At 44.4% G+C, this 19,853-nt stretch overlaps 1 protein-coding gene across 3 annotated transcripts in view; it reads right to left on the reverse strand.

Moving 5' to 3' along the window:
* Positions 1-1,117: 1,117 nt before the first annotated feature.
* Positions 1,118-19,853, reverse strand: part of SH3YL1 (SH3 and SYLF domain containing 1) — a 28,262-nt gene continuing 9,526 nt past the window's right edge. For 2 of the 3 annotated variants that reach the window (XM_088665680.1, XM_088665681.1), the window contains 6 exons: positions 14,729-14,841; positions 12,296-12,424; positions 10,977-11,136; positions 10,101-10,161; positions 8,740-8,796; positions 1,118-1,888 (listed from right to left, as the gene is read on the reverse strand). In XM_088665680.1, coding sequence (XP_088521806.1) covers positions 1,692-1,888; positions 8,740-8,796; positions 10,101-10,161; positions 10,977-11,136; positions 12,296-12,424; positions 14,729-14,841 — 717 coding nt within the window. In that variant the 3' untranslated portion in view covers positions 1,118-1,691. Of the gene's footprint in view, positions 1,889-8,739; positions 8,797-10,100; positions 10,162-10,976; positions 11,137-12,295; positions 12,425-14,728; positions 14,842-19,335; positions 19,401-19,853 lie in introns of all 3 variants that reach the window. The other variant, XM_035109930.3, reaches the window with a different exon arrangement.

Here is a 19,853-nt window from a genome sequence, read left to right on the forward strand (position 1 = left end):
AAGCTAAAAGTCATCAGCTGAACAGAATGCCAACGGTTACTTCAGGGATACAAAATGCTAGGAAATGAAACTTGGGTTAGGGAGCTAACGTGCTGGCAAGGATTAGGTGTTCCGAGCACGAGAAATTTAAAAACCAAGCTAAACTTGACAAGGGGGTCAGTTACATGGGGATATCTGATGAGAAATATCCTGTTACTATTAAAGCAAATGGAAACACCATCCATTGCTTTGGACGCACGGAGACACTTTTTTGGACGTTAGTCCAAGGCCTAATGAAGCCAACAAAAAACAAGAAAACCTTCAAAAAGGTCCCCTAAGGTTAGTGGATCCATGGCATCCTGTTTATAGCCCAAGGCAAACTCTTCTTGTTGTATGTAATACATGGGTATTTGCTGGCCCAGATTTGAAGTTAATTAAACACACATATACAAAGTAAATGACCCACAACACTTAAGTAAGTGACCCGCAGAACTTTTGTCAAGCTTTTCTATGTCTGTTTGTCAGAGCCTGATGGATGACAAGCAACCAATTAAGAGTTAAAAAATGATGGCTTGCATTTTGTAACTCAACATGTGAGTTTATTTTAGAAATCAAGTATGAGGGAAATAGACTAGGTGAACCAATGCACAAAGGATGTGCTAAAGAAATCAATCTACATGTAACATGAGAATATAGTGTGTGTGTGTGTGTGTGTGTGTGTGTGTGTGTGTGTGTGCACGCGCGCGCATGTGTAAAATGGGACTATATTTCATTCAGGGTTTTTTTATTAAAAAACCCCAATAACAACCAATGAAGCACATGCATCTAGTATTTTAAAGGGAGACCATTCTGAACCAAGCATTACAATAAAAAGTTCTAATTCTGGATGGACTTGTTGACCAAACTTTCAAAACTGCACCACTTACCATGGCAATGATAGATGATGACACAAGCATAACTGGCCAAAGAAAAATGATGTACAGTGGTACCTCGACTTACGAACAACTCAACAACAAGGGTGTGATGGTGAAACAGCCAGAAGACAAATTCAAAACATGGAATGGCTTTGTAAACGTTGTACATACTGTAGATGCTTGTCGGTTTTTAAGAGAATGCCGAAGAAATCCAATTAGCAAGATTTTTATTTAAAGATTTTATTCGACATTATTAATGACAAGTGTTAAATGCAAAGCACGCAACATTAAATCTAGCATCCCTGATGCACCTCGTTGCGATTAGGCACCATGATTCCACCCATTTACAAATAAGTTACAAAAAAAATATTAAAACACAAAATTTCTGAAAATATTAAATTAAAAACAAAATCTGTAAAAAAATATAGGGCTTGATCCAGCAGAAAGAAGGCACAGGCCCCTCACAAGGAGGAGCTGAATAAGGCTCAACAGAACCAGTGTAAGGCAGGGCAGGGAAGCACTGAAAGGAAAGAGAAGCCCATGCGCTTCTCCTCCTTTATCCACAGGTGCATCAATGGGCAACAGAGATGGCACACACAATTTTCTCATTCTCTGCAATACCTGCATGTACACCTGGGAGGGGAAGGCCAAGGACAGGTAAACGGGGCTCCCTATGGCATTTCTCTGCTTTGGCCAACACGCAACTGGATCAAGCCAAATATTTGTAATTAATAATTTTTTGTTGCATATTTAAGAGCAAGTAGTTAGACAAAAAGGGCAAGGCCGCTTGAATGTGCTTTAATCCATGGTCACATAATTAGCAGGGAAAATGCCAGTCCTGCCTTGCAAACTTCCTTCCCACCAATCAAACTGTGAATCTGTTTTCGTCGTGATCTTGATCCGATCGCCCGCGTCGAAAGTCAAGTCGCCTGGCTGCTGTCCTTCAAACGGATGTAGCGCCGTAACGAATGTAGGACTGGTGGCCTTTGAGTTTCCTAAGAAACAGAAGAAGTAGAAGAAGACGACAGTTCAGGACCTGGGTTTCATCTTGAACGATACAATTTCACAGAGTGCTAAAGTCCAGTGTGCCTTGATAACAGGCGAGCTGCCACAAAGTGCAACATAAATCACCCCCAAACCACTCCACGAATGTAGACCAAATCCTGTTAGAAGTCAAGCAGGAAGCCAACCATTTTCATGCAGGATTCTCCTTCAAGCCCTCTGGTCCAACTTCATTGTACAAAAGACGGTCTACTCAGCATGTATAATATGTAGCATGTATAATATGTTGAAGATTGGAGCAATTGAGGGGAGGGAGAAAAGGGGAATGTGGTACAGAGTAAGATATGGGGGAAGGCCTACGCAGATCTTACTATGTTGCTTAGAGGTACACATCCAAGATCTGTTGACTTTCGTAAAATTCCAATACATATTGCATAAAACACAGATACCGTTTACAGAGATGGAGAGAGATAAAGTGTTCAGAGGCCATGGAACGCGATAGGGAATCAATCCATAACTTGCTATCTAAACAACAACTACAAGAGGAAGGCGGCCCATTTTCTTCATTCCCTCCTTGTATTTGGCTGGCTACTTCTGGGCAAGGTGGACCTTTGGTCTGAACCAACACTATTAAGGCTCTTCTTGCATTCTCAAGATCTAGCAATATTTGTCTATCAAAATACTTCCTGTGAACAAAATATTCAAGACACCTCCTATTGGACAGACTCAACATCTAAAAGAGGAAAATGTTGGCATTGAATGGTTTGGGCAGTTCCTACTTGTGTTGCAGGCAAAGGGGGCTAAACACTAAAAAACCCCACACTGAAGCACTAAAAAGTTAAAATCTAAAGTCTTACAGAAACTTAGATCTGAGCTATCTACCAGCTCAAGCATAACCAAATTCTTTTTTAATTGGTTGGTGTGCAAGTAAGCTGCAAGGTTTTCTTCACAGCTTGCAGAAGAGAAGATATTTAACCCATTTCACTCATACGAGAGTTTACACGCACTTTACCTTACAGTTGAGGAAGCCAGAGTGAAGGGAAAAACGAAATTAAAAACTGCAAACTTACAGGGCAAATTAGCCAAAGAACTGTGCACCTTCAATTCCAAACTAGAGTTGGTAAACCTATAGCACAAGGATATGTAATTGTTACGCAAGTTGTTACACTGCATCTGCATTTCAAAAAGATTTAAAAAATGCTCAATCTACACAAGATGGTGCTACAGTGCTACATTCAAATGATGAAAACACTATTGAGCCCTGTTCATCTGTTAATAGCAAACGCGTAGACCAAACATTTGATGATAATCTTGTCTTGTGTTTTTGTTATGCTATATCCATGTAGAATGGAGGAAGATGTTTGCTACTGAGAAAGTTCCTGTGAGTCGAGGTGGGGTGGGGTGGGGAAAGGCCTTCAACACATCTAGCAAACTTTTATCTTGGGAAACCGGCCAAGGTGCTTGCTCAAGAATGGCTAATCCATTCAACATTAAGGCACTTGTAGCTTAGTTTTATAGGAGTGGGAAGCTCAGCGGATCAGCTTGTTGTGTTATGTGACAATCCTAAATGACTGTTGCTCTGTTTGCTGCCTTGGGCACTTTGTGGAAAAAGCCGATTCCTGGGCTTGGATCCATACGGAAAGCCCTGCTGATGCCAAGGTCCAGCACTCTCTTTTCACAGTGGTCAACCAGAGGCAGCCACACCAATGTGAGCATTAAAGCTGTTGAGGGGGGGGGGGCAACCATCACCTGAGTTCACTTTCCTCATGCAGTGGGAGCCAAGGCAGAGAGAGAATTTCCCATGCAACCAGGAACCATGACTGTGCAGGTTCTCAACCATTAGACATGCAGGGGTGGAGCCGGGGAAACTGTGTGGTGCATTTGTGTGCAGGCACACAGGCTTCCTTGCATCCATGTATGTGCAAGTGTGTGGGGGAGCCAGCTGTACTATCCCACTGGTATTCATGGACAGCCTTTCATGAAACAACATAGGGGAGAGTTTTTATATTTTACTTCAGTTCCATCAAGGGTGGAGATAGTTGCCAGATTTTTGCAACTACTGCTGAATTCTAAGAGAGCCCTGCACTTACAAAACAGAGAGCTTTAAAAGCCCACTGTTTCCTGAGAAAGACGCTTACACCCCATCAATTGCTTGCCCGTCACTCTTGAAGATTACTCTTTTAATGCAGCTCTGAAGCAGGGCAAGATTGCACATGACTTACGGAGAAGCGTTGCAGAGAAGGGGTACGGTTGCGAAAGAAGCAAAATTTGCACTAACCAGTTTTTTGGAGGGGGGGGGGGACTCTCAAAGCACCAACATTGCCATTTACCCATTCCGTTGTTTCTATTAAGGAGACATGCCTATATTTTTGTGGCTCGCTTTGCACAATGGGTTGGCTCAGTCTAACAAATCTTCATGTGTTTACGACGAAATGATTGTGAGTCAAGAACTAGAAGCGAGAGTTGCCCTTTCTCTATCCATCATTACTCATTCAGCTTTGGTAAGAACGTTTTGCCTCTGTTTCAAGCAATGCAACATTATTTAGGGAAAACAGTGTTCTGAGGCTCCTATGCACGCCACAGACATTTTCCTGCGCCACATGCCACACTACAAATGCTGATAAAGCCTGCTTATGTTGAGAAGTGACCTATAGTAAACCCAAAACATAAGCTTTGTCAAAGACCACATTTCTCTCCCTTTACCCTCTTACAAAACAGATGTTGGGAGAGAGGTTTAAACGGCCAGCAACAGTGACCTGGCAACTCCATGGCTATTAATCCAATTCATATACAAAAGTATCATTTTTTTAAAAAATTATTGCTGTCTGTACTGGGAAAATCTTACAGCGTCTGCCATAACCGATCTGTCATAATCTCTAATCATGCTCCCCCCTCCGTCAGAGCTCCCCGAGGGGAGGGTTGTAGGGGTGGTAATATAATGCTCAGATCGTCTCCCACAGGATATTCGCTCCACAATAACAGCCTGCAACAAGGGGCTATTAGACCAACTCTCCCAGATTGCAAAAGTTTGCTTAAGGGCAGTTAATTACCCACCACTCTGTTAGATACCAAGGTATGGAATCAAGTTTTGAAACTAAAATTAGGATTGTTTCTCAAAAAGGCAGAGGAAGAAAATGAAGACATTAGGGAGACGGTAGCGATGGGAATGTTTTTTGCACCATTTGTCAAGGCAGTGTGCCCTGCCACAGAGGGGAGTCCCCACGCATCTGATCCGAGTATCCTACTTTTCAGTGGCACATTTCAGATCCACATCAGGAGTCCCGGTGGCTTTCTACTTTGGCAGCATGATTCATTTGGCTAAGAAGCTGGCCCTATAAAACCAGGCTCTCTCTGTTCCTACGACATGCCCTGTTTAAAATCCATGTGCCTATTATAGCCTGGAGAAACTGAATACAACTGAATTTTGTATAGATTGATTCTTCTTACAAGTTCTTTCCAAAAAGTAAAATGAATTATATGCCTTTGTTCCTTGCCCCAAGCCTAGGGTGCTATTGGATGGAGGCGGCTTAACTTATTTTTTTTAGTTCAGCCTTTAATAACTGCCAAAAAAACCTCCATTGTACACTAAATATTATTTGTTTCCTCTGTGAAAATGGCATAGTTGCCATGTTAAGGATACTAAAAAGGTAGACGCTCTTAGTGGCTGCCTATTACTCAAGTTAGTTTTTAACAAAATGGCATTGACCCAAAACACACATAAAACAAAGACCTCAATTTTCTAGTCCTAGCATGCACTGACCTCAATCTTTATGTGCCTTTGTAATCAGCTGGCTCAGCAGCAGGAGATGGAGTTCCCCCCCACACACACATACAATCAAAATTCCACATGGTATTCTCTCTCTCTCTCTCTCTTTTTGCTCAATTCATGACAGCATAAGCCAAAAAAGATGTTTGATTTAAAATGATGGCACAAAAGTGCCAGAAATAATATTGTAATAGCAGAGCAATTTCAAAAATAGGAATTGTTTCCTGGGATTTCCTGTTTAATGATGAGCATTAAGACAGTTTATAACAACAGAGGGTGGTAAGCTTGCTAGATGGATGTTTATTTTAGATGGAAATAAGCTACAAGCCTGACTAGAGAAATAGAACCACAAAAATAGGACTGGGCTGCCTTAAACCTTTTAAAAGGGAGAGAGAATTCACCCTAATGTTTCCAAAGTCTCGTACGTCACCGTGGCTTATGAATTTACAGGAACACATTATTCTCTTGCTTAAAGATCTGTTAATACAAATATCCATTAGTTAACCCTGATCTGATTTGCTGCTTTTTACAGTTTATAATCTGCTAAAGGTTTCTTTGTAGAGACCATTACACACTGCAACTCATTGCACTGATGCCATTGCAGACATATCTCCTTCCCCTGCTTAAAAAGAAAAAATACTTCAAGTCTTGCTTTAGTCTTGAGTTAACAACCAGCCATTACACATGCAAACTGTTTACATGCATGCTCAATATTATTTCTGTTACCAAAGAAATACAGTGGTACCTCGGTTTACGAGCTTAATCCATTCCAGAAGTCTGTTCTTAAAGCGAAACTGTTCTTAAACTGAGGTGCGCTTTCCCTAATGAGGCCTCCTGCCGCCGGTAACCTTCCACCGTTCGGATTCTGTTCTTAGACCAAGGTAAAGTTCGCAAACCAGGATACTACTTCCGGTTTTGCGGAGTTCGTGTCAGGGTTGTTGTGAGTAACGACCTTCCACATGCTTGTCTTTCAGAAGCTTTTATTAGTGCACATTATTTACAGTGTAACGAACTGCTGAATCCATGTCTACTCGCTCGAGTCAGATTCCTGCACTGCCCCCCTCCGCGTTTTAAAAGGTAAAGGGACCCCTGACCATTAGGTCCAGTCGTGACCGACTCTGGGGTTGCGCGCTCATCTCGCATTATTGGCCGAGGGAGCTGGCATATAGCTTCCAGGTCATGTGGCCAGCATGACAAAGCCGCTTCTGGCAAACCAGAGCAGCACATGGAAACGCCATTTACCTTCCCGCTGTAGCGGTTCCTATTTATCTACTTGCACTTTGACGTGCTTTCGAACTGCTAGGTTGGCAGGAGCTGGGACCGAGCAACGGGAGCTCACCCCGTCACAGGGATTCGAACTGCCGACCTTCATAAAAGCCTCGGAACTGTGAAGTGCCTCCCTTTTCTCCTCCTCCTCAATTCCGGCGTCGGTGGGAAGGGTCTCTGTTCTGACTGATTCCTGTCCTCTCTTTCCCCCTCCCTCTCTCCCTGCCTATGGAGCAGGGGCTCTTGGATGTTGCCAGAGGCCTGACACTCCCTTTCCGTTTCCTGACTCCCTCCGTCAGACCCTTCGCTCTCGTGACTGCTGAGAGACGGGCTGCTTCGGATAAGGGGGGGCTGTTCTCTGTAAGCCCTCCCCCTTACAGTTCATAAACAGGACTGTTCTTAAACCAAGGTACCATTGTAGTCGAATATTCATTTCACTATCTCACCATCTACAATAATCTCTTCTGAAGTCCCTTGAGAAAACAATCAATGGCTACTATTTTCTCCCGAGATATGCCATGCTATGTGCAGCAAGGCATTGCAATGCAGTCTTATCCATGTTTACTCACAAGTAGGCCCCATGGTGTTCAGTGGTTCTTAATTCCTAGTATACGTGCATGTATGACTGCAGCCTAAATAGCGAATTCCATGCTAGGGATCATTAGGAAAGTAACTGAAAAGCTGTTATCGTATACAAATCTATGGTGCAATAACCTTTGGAATACAGTTTTGGTTGCCTAAACTCAAAAAGGTTATAGACTGTTAAAGTTTCAGGAAAAGGCAACAAAAAATTTAAAAGGAAAGGGGGTGGAGCAACTCCTGTACGAGGAAAGATTGCAGCATTTGACTTTTTTTTTTAGTTTAGAGAGAAGTCAAGTAAGAGGCGACATGATAAAAATTTATGAAAAAATTATGCATGGTGTGAAGAAAGCAAATGGAGAAAAGTTTTTTTCCTCGCTCTTTCACAGCACTGGAACTCGTGAACATCCAACGAAGCTGAAAGTTGAAAGATTCAGGACAGTTTAAAAAGTACTTTTTTTGCCCAGTATGCTGTCAAACTATGGAACTCGGTCCCACGGGAGGCAGTGGTGGCCACCATTTTGGATGGCTTAAAAAGAGGATCAGTTAAAGGCTATCAATGGTTACTAGCCACAATAGTTAAGTTCTGCCTTCACTGCTAAGAATACAAGTTGTCTGAATACAAGTTGCCGGGACTGTGCTAGTGCCCTGCTTGTGGGCATCCCATGGGCATCTGGTGTGAGAACAGGATGAGCCATTGGCTTAATTCAGTAGACTCTTCTTGTTCTTATGTTAGGACAAACTACTACATTACCATTGCAGTGCAGGAGCCTGTTCCATGTGGTCAAGTCCTGTTCTGCATCAGGAATGTCTAGACATGCACACACAGCCATCCCTCACCAGATCCGTAAAAGTGGAGAATCTCCCTTGGAGCATTAATGCTGATGGGATATTGTTCAAGCATCTTCCTAGCAAGTACTAGCAAGAGCTGTGATTTCTTAATTTGGTGTGGTTTGATCAGTGATTTAACAAAACTAAGTGCAAAGAATTTATCTTTTTTTGGATGCAAGACCTTTCAACGACAAGAAATGAACACAAGATTACATTAATTAGCCTGCTCCTTGGATCTGGCCTACAAAAGCTAAATCTTGTAAGCTTTATTCAGCCATGTTAGGTACATTGTAAATAAATCTCTCTCTAAACATCTGAACCAAAATAAAGAGAGATGGAAACTCGTGCACACTTTCAAGGAGGAGGCTGGAATAAGAACAGAGCTGGAATATCAACACTCACCCACTGCGGCAGAATAGCTGGGAAGTTCAGGGTAAAGTCTACTAGGTGTTCTTACAGCTGCAGAGGAATTCAGAATGTATTTTATTAGTTTAATATGGCCATTTAATATCCTCTTTAATAGTCTCAGTTTGATTATCATGAAGTGATAGTTGCTTTTTCCAGAAATGACAGTCATAATTAGGCAGACCAAGAGAGTACAAAATAATGACCAAAACAATCATAATAATAGTGAAAATAACAAACTGTTTTCTTTCCAATACAATACATACATATATCAAAGCAGACACGGTAGGTGTAGGGGGGGTGGGGTGGAGAACGCCTCTTCTGTGCTTACCAACTGCAGGGTGTTTTTTTTTGCAAGGATTTGTATTAAAGTTATTTCAACCAACACCTGAGTAAAACTGATGGCAGCTTCTAAAAATCAATTTTAAAAACAGCATTTAATAACCCAGCTGATCCAGCAGCTAAGGCTACAATAATATCCCCACCTACCTGGATACAAATATCAGTGAAGCTAATGAGAATCACTGTATTTTTCTGTGTATAATATGCACCCGTGTATGAGATTGGGGGGGGGGGGGTTGCCCAGAGTTGTTGAACTTTTTTTGGGGGGGTTGCCGTCAATCGCTCACCCATCTGACCGCCACTGCCAAGCACACGCCTCACCAAAGCCACCCCTTGTCTGCCCACTCGCCACCAGCAGGCACCAATTGCCCGCAAAATTGTTGCAGCAGCAGCCAATCACTACCACGCCTTGCTGCAGTCACAAATCATTCACACAATTGCCGCAGCAGCAGCAAATTACCACCACACCTTACCAAAGCCAACAATCACCCAACCAATCGCCGCTGACAATCTCCTGCTTGTGGCTGTCAACAATCACACGTCCCACCTCTGCACTATCCGTGTATAAGATGACCCCCAATTTTTAACATTTTCCTATAATATAAAAAGCTCGTCCTATACATGGAAAAATATGGTACCTCTGAGAAGACCTGCGTAAGATCAGAGTTGAAGTGCCGGTGTTCAGCAGCATGGCCCTTTCCCCTATATACGTCCCTTTGTATACAGCTATGCCTCCCCATCCTTCCCCTCCTTGATGTAAACAGGGAAAGCACCATGGACAGAAGAGCTCTGGAGGTACAGGTGGCCGGTGATGCAACAGTGCGACACCCCAAGAACAAGGCAGAATCCTACCTATACGAGTCTTGTGCACATACATAGAATCACACATCCAATCTCATGCCGGCAGTCAAGAAACTTACCAATTTATGGAGAAAAACAGAACTCAGGGAACATAAAATCAGAATGTTTTGGGGTTTTCTTTACTGCAAAAAAGAAAGCTGGTAGTTATACAGTACCTTCAGGTGTAGTTTGCGCCGGAGTCCTGCGTGATTGTCGCTTTGACGGTTGCCCATTAACCTGGCAGGGGAGGGGGAAGAGTGATGCCAATATTTTTTACCTTCTGTTACAAGTGCAAGAAACTCAAAGGTTGTGTGTGTGTGTGTGTGTGTGTGTGTGTGTGTGTGTGTGTAGGTAAAGGTAAAGGGACCCCTGACCATTAGGTCCAGTCGTGACCGACTCTGGGGTTGCGCGCTCATCTCGCATTATTGGCCGAGGGAGCCAGCGTATAGCTTCCAGGTCATGTGGCCAGCATGACAAAACTGCTTCTGGAGAACCAGAGCAGCACATGGAAACGCCGTTTACCTTCCCGCTGTAGCAGTTCCTATTTATCTACTTGCACTTTGACGTGCTTTCGAACTGCTAGGTTGGCAGGAGCTGGGACCAAGCAACGGGAGCTCACCCCGTCACAGGGATTCAAACTGCCGACCTGATCAGCAAGCCCTAGGCTCAGTGGTTTAACCACAGTGCCACCATATATATATATATAAGCTTCCGTTGATTGAAGCACTTATAAGCCGAGCCATTTGGCTCAACGCAGTGCCATAATTATTGTTTGTTCTTCAAATGTTTGTTGTTCTTCAAATGGCTGGAAAAGTGGTCCTGAACTGTGCTATTGCCGCTCGCATGCGAAGAAACCACCAGCTTGCATGTGGCTGGAACTGTATTGTACAGCATACTGTACAATAGCAAAAATCATCTCCCCTGCCCCCACCGCCACACTATTTGCCTTTAGCCCTCGCCCTGCCCCCCCCACTATTGCAAGGGTGAGGGCGCCTTGTTCTTGGCTCTTCAGAAACAGAGCCAAACAGATTTCGCATAGGCCTGCCCCACACCTTCTTGGGTTCCCTTGTTACTGCCATCCAGCTTCTCCCCTCCTGAGTTTCATATTGCAGAGTGAAAGACTCGAGGATGTCGTAGAGGTCCTGCGCCAGAGGAGGAGGAGGGATGTCACCGTACAAAATGGCACTAGCGCGGATCTCCCGACCATAGAACCTGCGGAAAGATGTGTTCCGTGTGTTTATTCCACTAGGCAGAGAAGAGCGATTTCATGCAGTACCCTCACCAGGCGTAGGCAAACTTCTAGCAGTAGGTGAGGCCAAAGCCAAAAGTGGGTGGGGCATTCATTTCCCACCACCGATTCATTCTCTTTTTCACAGACATAGAACCCCCACACCCCACCCATCCTTCTACACACAAGCACATCTACTACAGTCATCTATTATTATTATTATTAATTCAATTTATATAACACTCTTTTATCAGAAGATCCGAGGGCACTGCACAACATTTAAAACACATTACAGAAAATCCGTGATTAAAAACCTAATAGAAACACAGTGAAAAAACATACTGACAGACAGCCTAATAATAAAACGGTCACCATAATGACAGTCCACCCCCCCCCCCACACACACACTTTCACAGGCCGTAGATTATTTAATAGCCATAGGCCTGGGAAAGACGAATGTTTTTGCCTGGCGCCTAAAGACATGGTAGTGATGGTGCCAGGCGAGCCTCTCTGGGGAGAGCATTCCACAATTGGGGAGCCACCACAGAAAAGGCCCATTCTCTATGTCTCTCTTCCTGGCCCACATAGGCACACAGAAATGCGTGTCTGCCTCTTCAGCTGTAGGAACAGCATCAAGGAGCAGGGGATGCCCTGAACTAGAAAGCCATAGGCTGCTATGTTTATGCTCATTTTTTATCTCTATGCTCTGGAGACAATGTGCGCTTGATTCTCTTGCTAGCTAGACTGAGTGTGAAACATCCCGGCCTGAAATCCTGGAGGAAGGTGGGACCTTCCTAGGTTTTACAATGTGTTCTATGTTCTTTCATCATTTACAACATGCCTGTTACTCCAAAGAGCTTACGGTAGAGTCCACAGCTCCTCCTCCCTCTATTTTATCCTCACAAAGACCTTGTGTGGTAGGTTAGACAGAGATCATGACCCGCCCACGGTTAGGGCAAACTCCCTGGATGGGTGGGAATTTGAACATGGGTCTGCCCTGTCTCAACCAGACACTCCAGCCACTCCAACTCCAATTATATTATTTCCTAAATGTATACCCTTGCCCTTTGTGGAGCTGTCACAGTGTTCTGACAACAGGAACGAAATTTTGAGAAGAACCACCTCAACTGCCCAGCTACTTACTTGCCGTTCGTCTCCTTCCTTTCAATTAAGCAGCTTCCTTCTAAAGACACCCCGGCGAACAGCCCTCGAGATTTGCAGTACGTATAGACAGCTGCAGAGCTTCTCAAGGCAACGTCACCTTCGAGATTTCTAAGTGGGAGGAAAAAGCAGAGGGTGGGATCCAACTCAGGAGTCATCAGCGGAAGCCCTGTGCGAGGACTTGCGCTTGTGCAACGGGGCTCCCCCTCCTCCTCGGGGTGGGGGCCAGGAGAATCCCCGGATAAGGGCAGGGCGGGAAGGGAGAGAGGGGAGACTCTTCTGTCTGCCAAGCTGAAATGATTGCTCCGATGGAATAATTGCCTTAGTACAACACAGAATTCCTCCTATAACCACAGAATCATAGACTTGGGAGAGTTGGAAGGGACCATGTGGGTAATCTAGTCCAACTCCATGCAACGCAGGAATCTTTTTGCCCAACATGGGGCTTGAACCCACCCACGACCCTGAGACTGAGAGTCTCATCCTCTATCTGAGCTATCTCATCTCATGGTCTTTTCTCATCTTGTGATAAGTTTCCACATTTCACCACTACTTGAGTTCCTGTGTGTGTGTGTTTGGCATTTGTTTGGCATTTCCACATTTTCCCTCTTTTGAATAAGGCTGGCAGAACAGTATAGTGAGCTGCCAGTGGTGCCCCCCCCCTTGGTGTTAATAGTAAGTCAACTACTCTATATGAGAATAAACCATTACAAACCCATTTGTGTATATGGACCATTATGGATGTTTTCAACAGAGATCTTCACCCTAGGCTAAAGTCCTGTCCAGCCCACAGTGTTCACTGCTGCAACAAAGAAACCTTATGCTGCAAGCTGCTTGCACCCACGTAGTGCTATTAAGAATCTTTAGGGATTCCGCAAAACAGTGCAGTCCCCATGAAACAACTCTTGCTAAACAGAGCGAGCGTCCCCTCTCCTTGCTTAGGAGCCAGCGAAGAAAGACCTGAAGGATCCTAGTGAACTTGGGTCTGCAGCTGTTTTGGGACTACAACTCCCATCATCCCTAAACTAGCAGGTCCAGTGGTCATGGATGATGGAAAGTGTAGTCCCCAAAACAGCCGGAGACCCAGGTTTGGGAAACTCCACCCTAGAGAAAGCGTGTCCATGTATCCCTTTGAATTCTCTTTTCTTGGAACTAAAGGGAGAGAAAGGAAGTGGAAAGCGGAGACACTATAATAATAATAATAATAATAATAATAATAATAATAATAATAATAATAATAATAATTTATTATTTATACCCTGCCCATCTGGCTGGGTTTCCCCAGCCACTCTGGGCGGCTTCCAACAGAAAAATAAAACACAGTAATCTATTAAACATTAAAAGCCTCCCTGAACAGGGCTGCATTCAGATGTCTTCTAAAAGTCTGGTAGTTGTTTTCCTTTTTGACATCTGTTGGGAGGGCGTTCCACAGGGTAGGCGCCACTACCAAGAAGGCCCTCTGCCTAGTTCCCTGCAACTTGGCTTCTCGCAACGAGGGAACCGCCAGAAGGCCCTTGGTGCTGGACCTCAGTGTCCGGGCAGAATGATGGAGGTGGAGACGCTCCTTCAGGTATACTGGACCGAGGCCATTTAGGGCTTTAAAGGTCAGCACCAACACTTGGAATTGTGCTCGGAAACGTACTGGGAGCCAATGTAGATCTTTCAAGACCGGTGTTATGTGGTCTTGGCGGCCGCTCCCAGTCACCAGTCTAGCTGCCGCATTCTGGAGTAGTTGTAGTTTCCAAGTCACCTTCAAAGGTAGCCCCACGTAGAGCGCATTGCAGTAGTCCAAGCGGGAGATAACTAGAGCATGCACCACTCTGTCTAGCCAGTCTGCAGGCAGGTAGGGTCTCAGCCTGCGTACCAGATGGAGCTGATAGACAGCTGCCCTGGACACAGAATTGACCTGCACCTCCATGGACAGCTGTGAGTCCAAAATGACTCCCAGGCTGCGCACCTGGTCCTTCAGGGGCAGAATTACCCCATTCAGAACCAGGGAATTCAGACACAAGTCATGTAAGTGGGTGGAAAGCAACAGTCCACAGGATCTGGCCCAAAGACTTCCTTGCACAGCACCCATTATTGTCAGGAGCACTTAGTGCTGGTTCCTGACGTGCTGATGTTTTGTGTTAACTGTTTTGGAGAAACGCCCTGCTAAAATTCTCCCGCCCACTCGGCCAGTAGGCGGTCTCCAGAGACTGGTTTTGATATGAGGAAACAAACATTCAGTCAGCCGACTCCTTAAGGCACCATGAACTAGAACAAGTCCCTGGGGGACTATATTGCAGGCTTTCCCTCAACTCCACTCTCATTGGAGGATCAATAACACCGTTTTCAGCTTACTGAAGGTAAATAAAGCTGTACAGTAACAGCTTTTGAGAGCTCAGTATCCTTTAGCATTTCAGTGACACTCACCTTCCCAAAGGCCCAATTGCTACTGTAAAATTTCCTCCCAGGGTAAGATTGCCACCTTTTGCAAAAGCTTCAACAGCTCTCTCGTGGTTCAGTATTACCACAAGGTCTGACACCTGGGGAGAGAAAATTAAAAAGCAGAATGTTGAATCTATTTCCAGAAGGAAAGAGCAACTCAGAATTGTTTCGTTTGCCTACAAGCAGGATAACATAGAAAAAGAGGTCCTGTCGAAAGACTACTTTCGTGAAAACAAGCTGAACCAACAAATCTAGTAATTCTGGTGAATGTTTATCCTGGGAAACAAGAACTGAAGGTAGCTATTTATTAGTCTGACCAGGGCACACTGAAGGAGGTGGAAGGACACACACAGCCTGCAGGTTGCCCATCACCCCATTGGTGGATTTTCATTTTCATTTTAAATAGACAACTGTTTAATACACTTGCATGTGTACACAGGGCACCACAGTTACCTGCTTCCGAGCTATCCAAACAGATCACCTCAAGATCTGTTATTGCCCAGCCTCTGCTCACCAAATGATTAAACTGGGTATACCCCACCCCTTATTTTTTGCTGCTGCAAAAACCAGTGGGATCTGGAAAGGTTGCTTTTAAGTCATGCTCAAGCCCCCAAACTTGGGTGTGGGTTAACCACACTTGAGCTACTATACATAAGTTTTTTGGTTTTTTTAAAAAAAAGTGCTCTTCCCCTCATTTAGCTTGATAAACCCCTTGATCATATGGGAGACTGAAGGGAGTTAAGTAGCTGTCATCTCAGAAGGAGCAAAAATGTAAACAAGCCCTTAGGAATGAACTGGAATACAGATGTTCGCTCTGAAAGCATCCCTTTGTCACCTTGACTCGCGTTGGCACAACCAGAACTGAATTAAGTGCACTGTTTTCAAACAATGCCTAAGAAATGTAGCATTTGTTTGAGTGAAGGGAAGCAACCAGGGTGACTTTCTGTAGAATGAAATAAAATTAGGATGTAACCATTTTGGGGTGGAGGGGAGCAGGGGCTTGCTCTGCCGCCGGGGGGGGGGGGCGACATTAGGCTGAGAAAACTCTCCACACAAGCTTCTTGACATTTCATCATTTCAGGTTACCGGGGAGGGTGGCAATACAGACCACGATCATTGGGCCAGTCCTTGGTGAAGTGTAATTGGAGGTTCAAGTGACGATTGTTTTGCCCTAGTTATGCCTGCTGTACAATGCAGGTAAGTTGCATTGCTCCCAACTCAGACAAGTAGGTGGGAGGAAGGAAGCTGGCTTTCCAGTTTGACTTCTGTGGCTGCACCCTCACATGGCAGCTGCTTCCAACTTCCTTCCAAGTTGAAGTAGCTTTCAACAGAATGGGCAGCAGCATAGGGCAGCAGCATCTGCAAAAATGGAGCAGCTACACCAACCACACCTCCAGGGTTTTGTTTTGATTTCTCTTGGCTAGCGACAACGGTGCCACGGGGGAACAAACCCCCGGCAGGCATAATGCAGGGATGTCTCCAGCCTTAACCAACGTCTTCATGACCTGCATGTCTTTTAGATAACACCGGGCACATAGTCCATAAATCTTGCAGTGTAAAAATGCAGAGGAACGAGGCAGGTGTGTAAGCTACAAAGCTAATTTTATTGCTACGAACTGAACAGAGTAAAAGAAATCATGTCTCCTCTCGGCGAGAGAAGTCCGAAGAAAACAACAACAGCGGAAACAGGATACAGCAAGACATCCTATCCCGTGATCCAACAGCCTTTAGCTGGAGTGCATCAACACAGTCTTGTGACTGCTCAGAACTGCACAGTGGGAGGAGTAGAAACCAACAAATGGGTGGTATTCACCGCTAGTACTATTCAGAGTAGACCCACTGAAGTTAGTGGACATGACTAACTTGGGTTCATTATTTTCAACAGGTCTACTCCAAGTAGGATTTAGCTGCATATAACCCTCTGCTCTAGGTTTTTTTGACCTGCTTGGGCAAGAACTGGTTGGCAGTCAACAAAGCATGCACAGAAGAGATCAAAGTTATACAACACTTGCTGGCAGCATCTCAGGGCTCTGTAGCCAATCCATGCCAGTTATCCATCACCAGGAGTGAGCAGCTCTTTACTTACTTTAGAGGAAAAAACAAATTGCATGCTTCCTGTTCAAGTTTCCTCTCTGGACCCAATTCTCAAGGAAAAGCATTATAGCTGTGCTTTAGTTTGGCAAATGAATGTACAAGATAGGCAAGCAATCTCTTTTTTGTCTGCCATCACTGACACTTGAAAGACACAGGATGGGATACAAAAGTCCCTGCCAAAAGTCCCATATCACAGGACTTTGACCCTCTAGCTCAGTGCTTCCCAACTTGGGTCTCGAGCTGTTTTTGGACTACAACTCTCATCACCCCTAGCTAGCAAGAACAGTGGTGAGGGGTGGGAACTGTAGCCCCAGCTGGAGACACAAGTTGGGAAACACTGCTGTAGATGTTCACAGAATCGTAGATTGGAGAGTTGGAAGGGTCCCCGAGAATCATCCAATCCAACCCCTTGCAATGCAGGAATATGCAGCTGTCCCCATATGGAGATCGAACTTGCAACCTGGGGATTATCAGCACCATGCTCTAATCAATGGAGCTATCCAGGCTACAACTCCAATCATTCATAGAATCATAGAGTTGGAAGAGACCACAAGGGCCATCCAGTCCAACCCCCTGCCAAGCAGGAAACACCAACAGGTCTTTAAGCTGTCAAGCCTCTGCTTAAAGACCTCCAAAGAAGGAGACTCCACCACACTTCTTGGCAGCAAATTCCACTGTCGAACAGCTCTTACTGTCAGGAAGTTCTTCCTAATGTTTAGGTGGAATCTTCTTTCTTGTAGTTTGAATCCATTGCTCTGTGTCCGCTTCTCTGGAGCAGCAGAAAACAACCTTTCACCCTCCTCTATATGGCACCCTTTAATATATTTGAACATGGCTATCATATCACCCCTTAACCTTCTCCAGGCTAAACATACCCAGCTCCCTAAGCCGTTCCTCATAAGGCATTGTTTCCAGGCCTTTGACCATTTTGGTTGCCCTCCTCTGGACACGTTCCAGCTTGTCAGTATCCTTCTTGAACTGTGGTGCCCAGAACTGGACACAGTACTCCAGGTGAGGTCTGACCAGAGCAGAATACAGTGGTACTATTACTTCCCTTGATCTAGACGCTATACTCCTATTGATGCAGCCCAGAATTGCATTGGCTTTTTTAGCTGCTGCATCACACTGTTGACTCATGCCAAGTTTGTGGTCTACCAGGACCCCTAGATCCTTTTCACATGTACTGCTCTCAAGCCAGGTGTCTCCCATCCTGTATTTGTGCCTTTCATTTTTTATTTTTTTTGCCCAAGTGTAGTACTTTACATTTCTCCTTGTTAAAATTCATCTTGTTTGCTTTGGCCCAGTTGCCTAATCTATTAAGGTCATTTTGAAGTGTGATCCTGTCCTCTGGGGTATTAGCCACCCCTCCCAATTTGGTGTCATCTGCAAACTTGCTCAGGATGCCCTCAAGCCCATCATCCAAGTCATTGATAAAGATGTTGAATAAGACTGGGCCCAAGACAGAACCCTGTGACACCCCACTAGTCACTACCCTCCAGGATGAGGAGGAGCCATTGATGAGCACCCTTTGGGTTCGGTCAGTCAGCCAGCTAGAAATCCACTGAATGGTAGCATTGTCTAGCCCAGATTTTACCAGCTTCTTTACAAGAATATCATGGGGCACCTTGTCAAAGGCCTTGCTGAAATCAAGATAGGCTATATCCACAGCATTCCCTTCATCTACCAGGCTTGTAATTCTGTCAAAAAATGAGATCAGATTAGTCTGACATGACTTATTTTTCAGAAACCCATGCTGACTTTTAGTGATCACAGCGTTCCTAAGTGATCACAGCCAATTCCTAAGCATTGGCTATGCTAGCTGAAACTGATGGGAGTTGCAAATCCAACATCATCTGGAAATGCATGGGTTCTCCATTCCTGACTACAACTGAGCCTCTTGTAGTCTAGCTACCATAAAGAAGTACAGTCATACCTTGGAAGTCGAATGGAATCCGTTCCAAAAGTCTGATGGACTTCCAAAACTCAGAAACCAAAGTGCGGCTTCTGATTGGCTGCAGGACGTTCGGTTTCCAAAAACAGTTTGCAAACCAGAACAGTCACTTCCCGGGTTGCGGCATTTGGGAGCCAAAATGTTCAAAAACTAGGCTGTTTGAAAACCAAGGTATGACTATCATAAATATGAATGCAAATATGAATGCTTTAAAAAGTGCTGTCGCCCAATATAAAGAAAATCTTATTGAACCATATATGAGTCAATCACATATCAAATCTGCATAAGTTTGCATGCAGGGGGGGGGGATAGTCCTAAAGGAGGAAGACATGCTCTCTGTGTTACTGTGTGATAAACACAACTGTTGCAGCAAGCACTGTCTTAAAAGAGAACCATTCCGCCCCCTTTCACACACAGGATCATCATCTGTAAGTTTTACTACGTATATCATCATAATTTAAAATCTCTGCCCAATTAATTAGGAGTCAATCAAAATGTGTGTGTGTGTGTGTTTTCTAACTAACTGAACGTTGCAGCATTAACTTGCCTCGATTCCGATTTCAAATCCGCCACCCAGGCCAGCTATACCGATGGCAGATGGAGCTGACCAGACTAGAAGAGAAACAGAAACACACTGTGAACATGCAGAGCATTTTACTTTAGAAGTGAACAGGATAGGGAGGTGCAACAGGAAAAGAGGATGCTGTTGTATTAGACTCTCATATTTGAAGTTCATTTGCAAATAACCCCATGCCATTCTGCAAAGCTTTACTCCCAAAGAAAAATAACTTCGAAGGAAATCGCTTCATGATCGTGCTACATACAGTTCAGGCATTTCTACAACGCTGAATATTTTGTTCCAATACCGATTTGCAAATGAAAGACTGCACATTCAAACAAAAATATGTATGTACCGGTAATATAATACGTAGGTCATTTTGAAAAGCATGATACAAATGTCTAGGTCAAAGTGTGCTGAGGAAAGCTGGAAGCCGTTCTTCAAAATGTTTTATTTTGCTCCCAGTTTTGAAACTCATGCACAGCTGTAGAAACTACAAAATCCAG

Source organism: Zootoca vivipara, chromosome 3 (genome assembly GCF_965207765.1).
Source record: "Zootoca vivipara chromosome 3, rZooViv2.hap1.1, whole genome shotgun sequence".
Taxonomy (NCBI): Eukaryota; Metazoa; Chordata; class Lepidosauria; order Squamata; family Lacertidae; genus Zootoca; species Zootoca vivipara.